The sequence below is a fragment of the Cygnus atratus genome, chromosome 6 (genome assembly GCF_013377495.2).
Source record: "Cygnus atratus isolate AKBS03 ecotype Queensland, Australia chromosome 6, CAtr_DNAZoo_HiC_assembly, whole genome shotgun sequence".
Taxonomy (NCBI): domain Eukaryota; kingdom Metazoa; phylum Chordata; class Aves; order Anseriformes; family Anatidae; genus Cygnus; species Cygnus atratus.
Window position 1 is genome coordinate 18,792,314 of NC_066367.1, and position 17,762 is coordinate 18,810,075.

At 38.8% G+C, this 17,762-nt stretch overlaps 2 protein-coding genes across 6 annotated transcripts in view; one reads left to right on the forward strand and one right to left on the reverse strand.

Annotated features, from left to right (window-relative positions):
- The window catches only part of RAPGEF4 (Rap guanine nucleotide exchange factor 4), a 152,801-nt gene that overhangs the window by 134,826 nt on the left and 213 nt on the right, over nt 1-17,762 (reverse strand). For all 3 annotated transcript variants that reach the window (XM_035568018.2, XM_035568010.2, XM_035567993.2), the window contains exons 2-3: nt 5,439-5,581; nt 4,271-4,359 (exon numbers count right to left, since the gene is read on the reverse strand). In XM_035568018.2, coding sequence (XP_035423911.1) covers nt 4,271-4,359; nt 5,439-5,581 — 232 coding nt within the window. The remainder of the gene's footprint in view (nt 1-4,270; nt 4,360-5,438; nt 5,582-17,762) is intronic.
- Nucleotides 17,238-17,762, forward strand: part of LOC118258840 (neurabin-1-like) — a 122,727-nt gene continuing 122,202 nt past the window's right edge. For all 3 annotated transcript variants that reach the window (XM_035567935.2, XM_035567965.2, XM_035567944.2), the window contains exon 1: nt 17,238-17,384. The gene's annotated coding sequence lies outside the window, so the exon portion shown is untranslated. The remainder of the gene's footprint in view (nt 17,385-17,762) is intronic.

Sequence of the window (17,762 nt, forward strand, 5' to 3'; positions counted from 1 at the left end):
TAATTAAGTGAAACACGATGCTGCAGAATCTGGCAAAGATGTCACACTGATACTTTTGTCATGCATTTATTCCCAGCTTTATACTGAGACATTACTGACACTCATCCATCAGAACCTGTTCATTTTCAAAATAGAATTCCAAAACTAAACACAGATGAGAAAAGTTGACAGTATTTTTAAGACAACACCAAACTAGGTATGTCTCAAAAAGGAACTTCTATTACTATATATCTTGGTTGTAACGATGGGTGGATAACATTGCCAAATAAAAAATAAATTCAGAATCTGTCCATAACTGAGGGTAAAAACCTCTTTCTAAACAGAAATAGGCTGCTAAATCTGTTTATTTTGAAGGGTACTTACTAAATCCTTATGTAACTTCTAAGTAGGATATTTATCAGGGTATTTTTTACAAACATCTTGAGGCAAGACCAAACAGTTCATTACACTTACCTCTGCACTTCCTAGTATGACACTACCTTGGAAAAAAAAAAAAAAAACAGAAAAGCACAAACCCATGCCCTCTTCAGTCTCTTCTTGACTGTTGAACAGCCCGAAAATTCATAAATAATTTGTACAGAAAGCAGACCAGCCACCAGTCAGGATGGGTAATCCTGTCAGATCTCTGTATTGTAATTGTGCTGTCCTGTGTTAATGGCAAATGAAATTACTGTCATGATCATCAGCAGCTAAAATATTTTACTGCCTCAGTGAAACAAAAATAACCCTAATAGGTCTGGTCAAATGCTTTAAAATAGTTATATAGTAAATAGTTCGATATGATTTTCAAACTAGCCATTTCAGTATTAAACAGTGCCTGCACTCAGTTTGTTATATATTCTAACACTGCCCTCTTGTGACATAATACAGGTTTGCAATCAGTCAAAAAGGGGTTTTCCAAACCAAGATGAGAGTTTATCTATGAGACCCTAAATATATATGTTTATTGTAACATTTTAAACATTACATGGAATAGTCCCTCCTATTGTAACAGAAAATCATAGGTAATGTTTACATTTCTGTTTATATGAATTTTCAGCTTGGTCCTCATCAGTATTACTAACATTTCCTGTAAATAATCACAGGTATCTGCATGAGTAAGCTAATGTGCAGCAAGAATTTTTATGAATTTATACTTCACTAGCTACACTGGAGTCTTGATCCATTAGCACATTTAGATCTAATTTCCAGTGCAAGACATGTAACTGTATGCCTCTGCAGGACCACAGGCCTTCAAGACTCTTAGTAAGCACGAAAAACACAATACTTTACTGTACTTTCAGTGGAAGAAAGCAACCAAGCTCCAAATGTGACTCCATAAAGAATTAGTACATAGTAGCTGCCGCATAATACATTTATTCCCAGGCTCACTGAAATGCAAGTTCCCTAGGTAGCCAGACAAACACCTAGCAAAAGAGGGACTAATATTATATTTTTAATCGATAGAATTGATTTACCATATTTACATTAACACTATACTCATCATCATACAATCTCAGGATAATTCAAGCTGCAAGAAAACTTAAGAGGTCATCAACTACAACCTCCTTTAAGTATTAAAAAATTATTAGTCATGTCTAAACACTTTTTAACCAATAGGAATTTAAATACAATAGTTAGCTTCTCCTTCACTATATCACATATTCCTTCTACAATTTTACATGAGGCTACGAACTTTTAAACTTGTATGCTCAGGCAAACTTTTCTAACTCCAACGGGAGCAGAAAAATAAAGTAAGACTGGTACAAGAGCTGACGAAAATCCAAAGAAAATTTAGTAGCAAGCAACTGTCCTGGTTTCAGGTAGGACAGAGTTAATTTTCCTCCTAGTAGCTGGCAGGGTGCTATTTTTTGGATTAGAATGAGAAGAGCGCTGATAACATGCTGATGTTTTAATTGTTGTAGAGCAATGCTTACACCAAGCCAAGGACTTTTCAGCTTCTCGCTCTGTCCTGCTAGCGAGCAGGCTAGGGATGCAGCAGGAGCTGGGAGGGGACAGACCCAGGACAGCTGACCCAAACTGGCCAAAGGGGTATTCCATACCATCTGACGTCATGCTGAACAATATATATAGGGGTGGCTAGCCGGGGTGGGGGGCCAGCTGCTCGGGGATAGACTGGGCATCGGTCAACGGGTGGTGAGCAATTGCATTGTGCATCACTTATTTCGTACACATTATTACTATTAATACTATTATTATTATTATTATTATTATTATTGTTATTATTTTTTCCTGTCTTAATAAACTGTCTTTATCTCAACTCACAGGCTTCACTTTCCCGTTTCTCTCCCCCATCCTGGAGAGGGAGGGGGGAGGGTGAGCGAACGGCTGTGTGGTGTTTGGCTGCCAGCCGGGCTACACCCCACAGCAACAAAGGCAGATGCAAGTTTGAAGGCAGAGCAAGATATACATTAAACGGTAAGTGGAAGCTGGCCTTGAACAATGACGTTTTGTTGTGAAGAAGACATCCACTAAAGAAAACACCTAACTTCTTAGGCTCCATATAAGACCTTGTTTCTGGGTCAGAGCGTTGCTAAATGAAAGCAAACACCACGGCACAAGAATATGGCTTGGCTTTTGGGGTTCAGGAAGGCAACATTTCCATATATCTGGGAAACAGCATAACGCAGTTTGAGTCCCACAGATGCCTGGAATACAGACAGCTTTCAATACTCAGTAAATCCTTAAGTAGCAGAGCTGAGGTTCTTCGAAAGATTATCTGCTATGACTGTGAAAGGACAAGAGCCAAACCTGTGGATTAAGGGTGCAACATAGTTTGTTGGTTCTGGACATTAAATCAGGGAATCCCTGGAGGGTCCCAATTACCTCTCTGGCTGCAGGCCAGTATGATGAACAGGTGCAACAAAGGAAAAGCTGTTGTTGAAATCTGGCTAACAGTTGCCAGCTGAGAGACTGTGACCATCCTGGAGAAATAATGGTGGAAGTAAAATAGATTTGAATTTTACTAAGTTTCTATGTCAAAGCTCAAGAATGGCTAGCACCATCCCAATGAGAAAGCTAAGGCAAGACTGGAACAGGATACCCAGGAGCTAAAGTCAGGACAAGGAGCAGGAGAGCAAGGAACAAAAGGAAAGACGTGGTACAAACACCAAACTGGGGCAAAACCAGAGAAAATACTGGGCTCAGACATTATTTCAGCGTCCCCACCCACCAATTCTTCCTTCTCAAGCACTAGAATGGTAAATGCACGAGCTGCTATCCTTCTGGCACTGAGGCTGTATCCTATGGCAACTAGACAGTGGTAAGAATTCAGTGCATTGTTCCTGTGAAAAGGAAACACAAGGTTTAGAAATTACTGTACAATATAATTTCTGTAACTAGAATACACGAACTGGAGATCTGTAGTTTCCCATTGGCAGGAAAATGCAGTGAACCTGAATGAGCAGAAAAAATATTTACATTTCTTAAGAGGCTGAACTGTTCAAACCTCCATCTAATGGAACAAATCAACACTCGAAACAGATTCTTAACTTCCACATTCAGAAAGCTTATGTGGATACATTTATTTCTGATTCAGTGAAGAGAATAGGTCCTTAACGGTGCAGCGCCATCTTTTGGCAAACACCAGAAAATATTCCAGATTGCTTTAAATTGAACAGGAAAGGGTCTCGTAAAAGCCCTGTCACGTCCCAAATTGTGACAATACCATCTCATCTTTTTATTCATATTTATTAAAAACTCTCAAAAATTCAAAAACTCAAAATTCTGTAAATCCAGAAGTGCCGAGATATTGAGTAATCACTTGCAATTATTTGGTATTTTACTTGTTCTTCTATTTCTTTACACTGAATAGGTATTACCTCCAGGTCTAACACAGCAGGCGTTTCAGTACTCTGTTATCACCATCATACCTTCCCCTTCTTTCAGCAAAGACTGCAGTATGCTGTTATCAGACTGCACTGTTGGTGGGTTTGGTTTGAACTCTCAGAACGAGGACTGAATTCAAATGTTTCCAGGGAATCAATCAACAATTCTCAGATCTTTAGCTTAACTTCATACAGCACTATGAGAAAAGACTATGAGCTCTATTTCATATTCACATGTAGACCCTTTTTCAGAGCACCACATTTCGGTTTTCTTGATATCAATGGCATGATTTGCCTCCATAAACAAAGGATAGCTGAGGCTAAAGGACAGGTGGAGAAACAAAATGATCTGTACAATATATCTCATTGTTATCTACCTTGACTAAGTTCTAAGCTTTCGTTGCACTACTAACTGGATGGTTTTAATGAACAATTTATTTTACCTGGTGGTTGCTTGTATCAGAAACCTTCACATCGAGGGATCCTGTCAGAACAGCATACCAGTTTGTTCCAATATCACCCTGACGGAATACTAGAAAGATGAAATATTGTAAATAAGAGGTATCTCTTTAAGTTTAGCAACATTAAACATTTTCCCATATATTACTGTACTACTTTAGTCACTGCTGGGAGTACAGAAAGTGCCTTATCAAACTACTTACTTGTCCAATAATAGTTCCAAGTGACACTGGAAAGTACACATTTTAGTAAACCATCAAGAGACTAATGAACCAGTGAAAGCACACAGAACTGCTTCACTCTTTCTCAGTTTGCTTCTCTTTTACTGCTATTTAGTTAATGAACACACACACACACACAAAGACTTTCTGAACGATAAACAAGGTACCTTTGCAATTTATAACCTTTGAATGCAGATACAGCACCAACTGCCATCAGTAAGTTCTGTCTGAGAAACAACTATAGTTGTTTGATGTTCAGCTATTCCGACAGTGTGATTACAGAGTACCAGAATTCCCGCTACTCTAAGCAAACCCCACTGCTGTGTACCTAAAGTGCATCAGATTTAGCTGAGGGGTCTCAGAGACTTTATCATATATCACTTACAACAGGTCTCTGTCAGCTATTCCCCTGGTAAAACTCTGTGAACTCACACATTCTCATTACAGAACCACCACAGCTTCATCTGGCACAGGAGCTACAGAGCAGGCACAGAATTGTTGCACCCCACAGCATTATGCTGCTCTGCAGATCTGTTTTGTTATCTAGAGTGACTGCAAACCAAACATACTCAGTGATATGCCTCAGTGATACGCTTCTGTCTCTGACATCACAAAGTATCTACAGAGGAGATCAATAATACATTTACAGGGGAAGAATGAGGCATAAGTGCAATGACTGCTTCTAATCTTTCAACAAAACAGTGGCAGACTTCTAAATCCAATAATGTGTGCCTTGTTACCATAGATCCACCACATATCACATTTGTAGAGCAAGCAGCAATTTAGTTCTGCCTTCCCTCATGACTAAGACTGTAAACGTTTTTACAGCCATTCCACTGATTGTGCTCTCTCAACAATCTCCTGGAGACAATCCCAAACTAAATTGCAACTTTATCTACATAAAATAGATCACCACATGATGCTCTCTTACACGTGATTCCCTTTTCCAGATTTTCATAATATCCACAGAGACATATCTGCTGGAGAAGGTTTGGATGAAATTTCTCAAAAGCTTTCACTTCTTTCAGTCGTGTGAATATTATATCTACATCTTCACTGGAACGTTCCAAAGGTCTGCAAGAAAACAAAGGACAACAGTTCCCAACAGCTTTATCAGAAAAACATTCCCACCTGCATGCTACAAACTCATAAATGTTGGCATTAGAAGTCACACCATAATATAAACCAATTAAAAATCATTTCACAGGTACACAATGAAACCCTTCCACAACATCCTACTGTCAATTATCACCTTGGGCGTGATTATTATCATTTCAACACAGAAGCCCCCACTGAGTAGCACCAAAGTCTGGTGCACCAAAGGAATAACTGTAAAAGAATATATGATGGTACAGTCTGTATCCTAATGAGCTTATAGTGATATATAGTTTTAAGTTTGTAAGGGAACACAGATAACTAGAGTCACAAACATACAAGACATCTCTGAAACTGGTGCCCAAAACACAGGTTTTCTATCTGGCTACAGGAAAAGCATCAGATATCACCAGTACTTCCTATATCCACCCTTCTCTTCTGCTTTTTACTGGATACAAACTAACTTGAGTGCAAGGACAATTTTAATACGAATATTCTCTGTCAAACAGTTTGTCTCATAATGTTGGACAAATTAAATACACAAGCAAGAATCTTAACACTTGATTGGTAAAGCTAAAGAGTATTAACCCATCCCTAAACAAAGTAAACACACACAGACAAATGAATCCTGAAAAAGTAAGAGGACAAGACTTTGGTGTTGAGGAAAATCTAAAAAGATTGAGAAGGTTGATGTATTGTATGAATACTGAATAAAAGCAAACATATCTGAATTCAATACAGGAATAGTTCAACATAAAATTTATGTCCTGTTTTCCTTTCCTCTCATACACAAAAAGTTCTCAGATTGAAAAAAAAAAAAGCAAAATATTTAAAACATATGACAGGAAAAGAAGGAAAGAAAGAAGGAAAGAAAGAAAGATTTCAACAAAAATAAAATCGTGGAACTCCCTCCAACAAGGTAGCGCATGGACCAGCACGTTTAGAAAACTACTACATACTTATGAATCTGAAGTGAATTAGCTCCCTACCATATATTTTAAATGTGATTATCCAACACTATAAATCAGCAGGTGAGCCAACTTCTAACACACAGCATTAGAAGAATCTTTCATAGTAGACCTAGTATTATGCACAGAAAGAATCACAGAATGTTCTTAGATCATACTGGAAATCAGGTGCAGAAATCATTTATGTATACAGGGTACCAGAAAGATAAACAACTGTCAGTGATCATTGGGCCTGTCACTCACTAAATGGCTGCTAGTTAATTTAACTGCCAAAAACGTTTGTTTACCCAGTGTGTGAGTTCTTCTAAATCAACAGAAATCAGGTACGATTTGCATGATGAACAAAGCCTAAGTTAACATACGCATGACCTTTATCGTCTTATTGTTATACCCACAGTGTAAGCAGTCCTTCCAACAGGAAATTTTAATGACTCCTTTTTGGAATCAAAGAATTCAGGAATCCAAATCTTTGTCTCATAGAAGAATCCCAAATCCTATTCACATTGAGTCTCTGACTCTCAACTTTCTTATTAAATTAAGTCTAGGAGGGATTAAATCTCTATCCTCATTTATACTCCAACTTACCCTTATTAACTGCAGATGTGCATAATAACTCTCCGGTGTATATGGTTGCTTCTACATCACTGTGATATACTCTTACCACTTCACACCACAACCAACTACAACAGCTCCTTTTTGAAATCTCTCCAGTGACTTTCACCAATACCTTTTTTTTTAAACTGTGCGCTGACAGGTACTAATAAGCATAATTCTCTTGTCAAAACCCTTTTAAGAAGATTACAAGGTGCAGCTCGCAAGCAGATTTAAAATCCATTTATACAAGATCCCTACCCAAACTACAGTAGCACTTGGAACACAAGCTCCCTTAATTTATGGACTCTTAAAAATAATAGCAACACCCAACAAGAAAAGAAAAGGAGTATTCTCAGTACATCCTCTTTTCCTAGAAAAACTCTGAGATTGTTTAGCTCACACAGTTACTCATAGCATACTCTGTACAAGTGCACCAGTTTGTTTGCATAAAATTGCGTGTAGGATCTCAGTGTTCAGTGTTTTCCAATTGTTTGATGCAGTCAGACAGGGAAAAAGCAAACAGTATTAGCAAACTACAGGCATTAGGCTTTAAAAACTTAATCAACATTGTTCTGTTTTCTTCCTGAAATGTGAGTGCAGGAAAGCCTTCCACTTCTGGTCCTGTCCAAAGGACAAGATTTGGGGGGATTTAAGTCATAGAACGTGCAGGCTTTTTTCTGAGTTGCTGAATTTAAAGAGTTGGGGATTCCTTCTAGTTCAGAGTAAGGTGAGAGCAGGGCTCACTTCCTTTGATGTGGCAAGGAATGTCTTGTGCCAGGTAGATCAACTGCAGGAAAAGCTCCTTCTTCTGACAGAACCGCTTCATGGCCCCAGAAAGTGAGTCACCAAGGAAGGACAGGCATTCTCCCAGGTGGCTGAGCCACACTTCTCAGGGTTTTAAACATCAGCACAGCAATGAGAAACTCCTTATTTATTAAGATAAAGTGATGTGTTCCTAGTGGCTAAGTTGAGCAAGCAGCTGAGCTACAGTGCTTTGTATTTGCAGCAGTTGCTTCCACTTGGGAGTGCAGGAAGTGGTCATTTAAAGGGGGCTCATCTGACATGCTCTAGCCAAAAAGAGGAATCCAAACTTCCAAGTAATATGCATAGTTGCAATCTGAAAGTTGTTTCATTCCTTAAAGCATTTGTTAATAATTCATTACTGCAAGCCATTTGCTTCAGTAGCCTTTCCTCAAAATATACTGGGTTTGATACTACTGCATGCATCTAAATTTCCAGAAGTATTTTTACTGGGAGGGCACATATTTTGATCCAGTACAATTGGAGACTAAGCTAGAATTTGGAAGAGTTTTTTACTGAATGAAACAATTAAACAATCTTAGAAAAGGTACCTTCTCCTCCAGCTGTGTTTTCCAAGATAAAAAAGCAGCCAGCAGCACGACATCCAAGGAATCCTTGTACCCCAGAATAACAACTCATTAACGTCTCTCAAATGGGACACATGGACAAGCACCTAGTTTAAGATCTAGCTGTTTGGTTAAGATCATGATTGAGAATAAAAATGAACTGTCAGACAACAAAATACATTTGAATATGATCAGAGCTCCTGGGAGATTATCTTCAATGTTTAGGAGAAAGGAATTAACTGACATTAGATGTCCTAAACTGAGGCAGCCTCTAGTCTTTACTGGGGCCTAGAATTTTGCCTCTGTAAAAACTCCAGACTGCAATGTAACAGTAGTTGTAGTACTCAAACTTATTTCTATTAAGTGCTTATAATCTGTAACAATGAGACTGGTTTCAAAAAGGTAGTTTTACTTAGTGAGATAACATAATGGCAATAATAAAATACTATAGCGTCAATTAACTGCTTCTCCACATGCCTGCAGATTTCAGGTTTGACCACATTCAAGAGAGTATCATTTAATAAAATTGTCATCATTGTCACCATCATTAAATTAACATCAATGAATCTATTTATGATGCCAAATTTTGTTTTCTAAGGACAAGCTGCCTAGCATGGAACAAAATCAGTACAGGACAACATACATTTACTTCCTTCCTCACTTGGAGCTACCTGATTAAATTCCTGAAAACTTATGTGTTTTTTTTTTAAGCATGGTTTGGAAAAATATTTAGGCAGCTAATATTGTAATATACTTCTTAGACAATAATAATAAAACCTATTAATTGGAAAAGTACTACTGATGGGAGATAGAGAATTAGTCAAGCTTTAATGTCACTGGAGTCACCCTGATAGGAGGCAGTGGTATTAATCCAGAAAGGAATCATACCCCAGAGCAGGGAGATGGGCTACAAAGATCAGCCTCGAGGAGGTGAATCTCCCTACTCCCCCCCATGGCACCAAGAGCCTTTGGAAAAGCTTTTGCAGAGACTACTTCACAGCACCTAAAGTCACTCCTCTGTGATCACCATCCTGCTCACCAGAGAGCAAGCCCACTGCGCTTAGCCCCTGTATGCTAAAAACAGTGCTGTTCTGTGACACTGATGCTGTCATGCTACTGAAGTGTTCCCCCACTGCTGATGCTGCAGAGTTGTAACAAAATCTGTGGGCATAAGAAGTTTAAAAATGCATTTCAGAGAGATTGCAGGTACCACTGGAATCTCTGCTAAAGCTTCTCTCCTAAATCTCTCTGTTCCTGAGATCTCTGCTCCAAGTTACAGAAGTATACTCTGTCACCAGTTTGGTAGAATACAAATATTTTAGGGTATGGCCATCCCTACGGTAGGAAATCCATGGTTCAGTCCAGTGAGGCCCCCATGTGCTCTCCACGCTGCCTCACCCCATTTAAAATGAATTTTATGTAGAACAGATTGCAGAAGTGTTACACTTGTCATCACCTTGTTTGCTTTAAAAAACAGCTTCTTGACCTTTTTCCAGACTTTCAGCACCGTTGTGGGGCAGCTGATCCTGTATCTCCATTTCCCTTAGGCCTGCAGGCTACAAGCCCAGAAAGCTTTAGAGACTGCCCTAGCACCCACCCCTTGCTAACAGGTCCAGCAACTGCAATTGAGTAGGTAGCACTCCATAGCCATAGCAAATGCCAAGCCGAAACCATGTGTGAGGAATGGAATTGATTTGGAAATGAAAACTGCACATTTAGTAACTACTGACATCAAGGACAACGCGTAGGTGATCCTACTTTCCCACCCCCCACCCATACAATCTTAATGTGATCTTCCCTAAATGTGTCTTAACAGGGTCCTTTGCTGACATCCCTTTTCCCTGTTGCCGAAGTGAGGGGGGCATTTCCAGTGTTACAAAGCAGGGCTACAAAATGATTAGAAAATGATGAAAAGCAAAAGTATTTTGTTTCTTTTCACTACCCTAAAAGCTTTTATGCTTTGTTTAACCACTGACTGCTTTATCCATCTCCCCATTTACATTACTAATTTGCCTCTTCAAAGCACTGCATTAAAAGTCTTATCTGGCAGAAATGTTTTCACACAAGGCAAATCTTCTGTCTCCTGCCTCTTCAAAACAGCATCACAGTGCACACACAACTGACAGCATCAATATCAGTTACATGGTACTATTCAGTTATGTCAATAAGGTTTCTGTAAAGGATATTTTGCCCCTGATTTATTTGGATGTCAAGATTTCAGGCATATATTTTATAAAGATAAAACAACTTTCTTGACAATGTCTGCTTGACTCTCTGTAACAGATTATTTAAAAAAAAACACCTGTCAGAAGTGTATCTTCATAAGGTTATTTCATATTTTAAAGTGCAAACTATTCAAATTCAAAGTTTAAATATTGACAGATGATAATTGCTATAATTCTTCATATATAAGATTTGTGCAAGTATCTCTGTTCTTGTGTAGCTTATAGAGTTTTATAAAAGAAACTGGCTTGGTGGTGTTAAAATTAAATATTTGGATGTTTACGTATGCTATGAAAGACACGGAAATCACCAGAACTACACCCTTAGGAGCTTACAGTCTTTTAAACGTAGAAATATACATGTTAATTTACAAGAAAGGAGCATGTTGGAATTCTTTTTTTTTTTTTTTAAACTAAGATTATCTCACAATAATCTACTATATCTTCTACCACATCTTTTTTTCAGATATTTCTCATAATTGGTTTGACACTTGAAAAAGAAAAAAACAGAAGATACCTAGTTTTACCTCCTTTGCCAAGATGTCTCTAGAATTTTAACATGTTTATTTCTGTAACATGTATTCAAAAATCTGAGCCCTGCTCCAAATGAAGGACAACACTGAGGTCTATTTACTTTCCTTGATCTTTTAAACTCTTAAAAGGGCAATATTGCATTTCAGACAATGAACAGCCCACAAAGGATGAATAGATACGATACATTTCTTCCACTGGCAAGGCTGTTTGTAGCACAGAACACAATAGACAAATAAAACTGGTTCACCTCTGGGTTAAAACCAAAGCACCTATTCAATGATGCAAAGGCAAACTGTGAGCTGGAAGGTACCAGTAATCACTACTGCGGATCACTTGGTGAATTTTACAAGTACTTTAAACTACATATATAAAGTATCGGAGGGTTAGACAAACAGCAATCAAGCATGCTTCATTTCTTTACACACCCATCTCTACAAATTATGCATCCTTCCAACAGGTCAATTTTAGATCTGTATAAACAGTGGAATGGCAAACAATGTATTTATTAAGCACTGATATTCAGAAAGATTTACTTCAAGTTAAAAATACATTATTTGAACAATACAACTGTAATAGGAAAGAAAAAAATTAACCTTCGTATGCTTCTTAAAAAGACAAAATCCTTCAAGTGAAAAAAAAAATGCAAAGAAATTTTCACCTTTTATTTCTACAAATTTTTACATATGTGCAAGCTTTGCAACCAAGGTGTGACTAAACTTTATCAAATAAATCCTCCAACTTTCATAGCTCAGGACAGTTAACGACATTCCATTTGATACAAGTAGAGATGGATTAAATTACATTAACCAGCACTGCAGCTTCATAATAGACAGTAATAGCACTTTAGTATGAAGACAGACTCTGGAATATGTTGCAAATGAAATTTATAATTGAACAATATGCACAAGTGAGGATATACTTTGATTCACACTGTGGTTACTGCCATCCACAAATACACTATGCTAAAGGCATCTTTACTCATTTAAGGTCTGTATTGTTGCAGCTAATGAAAATTCAAAACTTAGAACAACTATGAAATAGCTTTTATAGATCTACATTGAAATGCATACATTTTGACAGCCGCTGAATTCAAAGATCAAGTAGATTGCCATTTCAGGAGACATTAATTGAAGATACTTACAAAGCAGCAGGAACAGTAAGAGTTGTGATCATGCCAAATATAGTGCAGAAAATACTAACAGAAGAAAGAAGTGCCATAGGAATGACAATGCAGACAAAAACAGATTTCGCACTGGATAAGAAAAATACTTGTATTTGATAAATATCTGGTGGTCACCTGACTTTGAAGACACAAATTCAATTTGCTGGTTTGTTGGGTTTTTATTCTGCTGCTGGAATATGAGCTTTTGTTAGAGAAGAAATTTAACCTGCAAAATAATTATTTATGAAACTAGTAAAAATATCAAAACCAGCCCATTTGTGGACATTTTTATCAACCCTCCCGCTTCTACCAATACAAAAAAAAAGACATTTTCCATGAAAACTGACTATTTTCACTGAAATCTACATTTCCAGGCTCTGCGTTAGAAGTTTAGAAGTCATTAATCTTTTTCTCCTCCATGAGTACCGGAATCTTCATGAAACTACAAGATTTTTCCATTTAGGTCACATCCAGCCTTCACATAGCCCTGGCAATGCAAATATGATAGACAGGACTACATAAAAAATCCTAGTGGTTGTAGACAAGAATTGGGCCTTCAACTCAAAGAACAAAAAAACGAAAGCAATGCTAAATAACATGCAACTTAAATAATGTTGCACAATGTTTTGCTCAGAACACAGGATTTTAGAGATAAAATCTTAACAATGTGCCAAAAATAATTCAGGCAATGACAGTCTAGATAGTTTTCTAGCTTTGGTCTAGTAATAGGCAAAACCCATAGTTGCAAAGAGTGCCACAACAATCATGTAGCCACTTTACAAGGATACCAACTAAACTTGAATACATCACGTTCCAAATGGCATACTCACATACGAGTGATAAGCCATGACTATGTTTATACGTGTTAATGTTAGGGCAATCACTTTTTCTTTCTCTTAACACGTCCATAGAACAAGTGCATATCTTACTGTAACCAAACATAACAAATACAAGCTGATACTAGAGATGCTTAAGCCTCTGATGGCAGAGAATAAAACAGTCTGAATTTGCTCAAAATAAAATTCCTGCTCTCACTGTGAGTTATTCTGAATTCATATATTCAATAAAATGCAGAGAGCGACAAGCTTATGCCAGAGTGTATTAACAATCATTCTGGTCTCTCTGAGGAGAAGTGGAAGGAAAAAAGGGCTTTTTTATTATTCATCAAAGGCTGCACCTTTGCACTGGACTAGAAAATGAGTTGCATGATGTGGAAAGATAAATTTGTTATTATTCATCGCACTCAGAAGATTGCACCTTTGCATGAGCGTTAGAAAGCATTTAGGCTATGCCTGTAGTGCTCTGTCTCTGAGTTTCTACATCCCGGTACTTGCTGCTGAAACATCCCCACACAGGCTTGATCTAAGCATGCAGCGGCATGCTTGCATACTACACACAGAATACAGAATACATACAGAAAGGAAATGCCAAGTACACAGGCCAACAGGAGCTGCAGTGTACGTCCATGATTTTGTTCAGATCCAAACTAAGTAAATAATGATTGCATTATTACTATGGATTTGTTATAAATAAAAAGCAAGGGTAAAAATTTAAATTTGTGTATTTTTATTGATCTTATAAAAATATATTTTAGAAGTAAATAAAAGTGCTGTAAAGAAATTCTAAAATATTCACGGTATTGTCTTATTATAAGTCTATATCGCTTTGAGACAATTACAAGTTGTACAGAATAACAACCTGAGAAAAATAATTTTCCTTATTTCTTTTACAATACTTTCAGAATATCAGCTCTTTTTTCTCGCCTATCTGTACACTTACAAGAAACCTATTGACTGCTAAGCATATAAGAATAACTTAATCTCAAAGATATGTTATGATGAACTACGAGACAAACCCTGATTCAAATCTGTTGCTGTGACTTAGCTTCAGTCTGAACTTATACTCAAATCTACGGAAGCTTGGTTTAAGGTACAGATCCAAGATATTACCCTGTATGTTACTTTGGTTTTGTTAGAGGTAAATAATGCAAGTCTAAGGTCTACCAGGATGACAAGGATATAAAAGCTCAGTATGTACAATATGGCCTTGAAACACCCATTCATATTTAAATAATTTATAAATAGCTGAGCAAGGATCATAACATTCACAGCACAACAGGCTAGCCAGGTTACATGCTTTGCTCTGTGATCTGCTCCTCCAGTCTGCTAAGGCACTGAAGGTTATGTCTACTACAGAGGAAAACACAGGATGCCACAGGCAGCTGTGAAATCCTGGGATCTCTGTTGTGAATACTGTTCATCATTTAGAAGTTTGTATTCGAATCCAGTTAAAATACTTAGTTGAATTCAAAACTGTGATCAGACTTAGAGAAATAATAGCTATGTAAAAAATACTTTATCCACCATGCAGTAATTATATGGCAACATTGAAATTTCCTGGTTAGAAAGTCTTCTGTGTCAAAGAAACCATTAGAGTAGGTTAGACATTGTTCCTAAGCTAAATATACGCATTTGCAAAAATCAGCAACCTTCTTTTAATTGTGCACAGATTGGACCATCTCTCTCCCCTGCAAAAATAAAGCATTATTGACAGAACACAATTTTCTGACCTTTTCTGTTCTTGCATTTACATACCTTTGCACTTGTGACTTTACACTTTCCTCTGTATTTTATTTTTAAGTGCTGATGTTTGGTGTTTGTGGTTAATAACCACATATGGAAGTTGCATGGTTGAAGCACTAGTATACTTAGCCAACAGTACCCTACACAGTAATAACATTTCTCCTAAAATGTTTTGGTGGTTCTTGATTTGTTGTATACACGCTCTCAGTTTAGATGACAACAGTCCGAGTTTAATAAGTGACTTCAGGAGAAACACGAAGAACATATACAAAATACATCATTACTGTACATGAAATACATTGTTTACGAAATACTGAAATACATACTGAAATACTCCTAAAATATACATATAATGTATATTATATATATAATACTTTATAACTGTATATATGTTGTATATACAATACAATTAAATACTCCTAAAATTGTAAAGCATACCAGTTTTAGAACTGCCTTCCCATAAATTCATTAACTAAAATATATTGAAACTACCGTAACTATTCAATAAAAACACAGGTTTGTTACAGAGATTTGACTCACTGAATGATCCTGTATTTACAGAATCCACACCTAGTTTAGACATATTGTAAGATTTTTTAAAAGGCTTTAAACACATAGAAATCACGTAACTCAAATGAGTAAGTTGACAGACCATCTATAGAAAAGAAATATGCCCTGGAAGTGAAAACATGTAAATTAATTTAAAATGCTTTATCTATCAGTGCTTGGAGACCTATAGTACTTTTCCAACATAGTTTTAACAGTATTTTTTAAATGGAAAAACAGAACAAAATGTCCAAGTGTATTTCTTATAATTACAAAACAAAGCACAGCAGAGAGTAGGAAATATCCTGCAATCTCTCCTGTCCTACGTTTCTCCCACATCCAGATTGCCTTCTGGAAAAGAAGGATAACAATAAATAATCCTTCAGGGCAACCGTAACTGATTCTTTCCACTCAACAAGCAGGTGCTACTAGCATATACCAACTAATGGAAAGTGACAAAAAAGTTTCATCTTAACAGCTCAAATGAAATTCCCATTCCTACAATGGCCAGTATATTAACTGTGTGCATATATAATCATTTAGGTTGGAAAAGACCTTCACTATCATCAAATGGCAGACAGATTCCTAAACGAAATGCCTCATTTGTGTTTACAAATAATATCATTCACAAAGCAAGGCTATGCATCACATTAAGCATGTGTCCCTGAATTTTATTTTACAGTTTGGATGTCTCAATGTATTGCATCAAAGCAATCTGAGAAATGGTGGGACCACCTATTTAAAAGTACTGAGGATCATACTCTGCTTCTTCACACTTGCCCAATGTCAGTTTGCAGAATGGAGAACAAGGCCCTCTGCTTCTTCTTTTATTTATTTATTTATTTTATGGCTAGTTCTGTTTGTATTCCTATTTACAGTACTTTCAACATTTATACACGTTACTTCAGCTCTAAGAGGTCAGTCGTTTAATGTTAAGTGTTACAGAAGGGGATCGGGGAGGATGACTGGCAGCGTTTGTGGTAGGTGTCTAGACCAAAAGTTTTATTAGCTCCTTACAGATTGCAGCTTGGACTATGAAAGAAAACATACTTGGAGGTGCAGTCCTGAGAACACCAGGACGTTATGTGGAAATGGCAGAACTGATGAGAGGGGGAAGTTTCGTTCTGTGCATACAGTGGGTTGTTGGTAACTGGGCACCAGGTGACAGAGGCCAGCTGACGATGCTCAGCACACCACTGTACCTTTGTGTAAGTCACTTCTCTCCAAGGGCTTTGTTCAAACTGTGTAGTGGCTATGGTCTAAATTTTTGTTAAACATTTTCCTAGGCACTAGTAGACACTGAGTGTTCAGAAATCACACAGCTTCACTTCTGAACTCATCCAGTACACGTTAATGGTAGTACCATGGCAAACCACCCACCATGTACCTAGACGCTGCGAGCCTCACTTTATTCCCCTACACCTACTGGAAGGACTCCGAAGGATTTATTTAAAATAAATAAACGAATACATCGCCAGTATTTTTAAAGCGCACACACCTCCTCTGGGCACACGCTCCCGCCCTCGCAGCGCGGCCACCCGCCCGGACCTGCCCCGCGGAGCGGCCACCCCTGAGGGAGCCCTCGACCGCCTCCTTGGGGCGGACATTTTCTGTCCCCCTCGGCCAACGGTCCCGCACCTGCCCGCGACGCGGGCCGCTCTGGGGCCGGCCCTGCCCGCCCGGTCCTGAGGCGATTGTGGGAGGTAGGGGGGCTGCGCGCTGAGCTGAGGCGAGGGCTGCGAGGCGGGGGGCTGCCGGGCGAGGCACTGAGGCGGCGAAGGGCTCTGAGGAGACGAAGGACTCTGAGGTGAGGGGCAGCAAGGGGAGGCGCGGGGCGGGGGGGACCCTGCGGCGGGCAGCCGGTCCGCCATGGCGGGCACGGCGGGTCCCCGCCCGGTATCCCCGGGCCCGCGGCTCCCGGTCTCCGCTCCGCTCCTCCTCCACGTGCGGCGTTTTCCAGGCAGCGGCGCGGAGCAGCTGCCCCAGGGGGCGTCCCCAGCCCCCTATCCTGCCTCCCCCTACCCCGGCCCGGCTTCCCGCGGGCGCTGCGCTCCCCACCTGCACGCTCCTTATGTAAGGCGGCACCCGATGGGGGAGCCGGGGGGGACCAGCGCGCACACACACATACACACACACACACACACACACACACACACACACCCGTGCACGCAGGGGGCAGCCCACC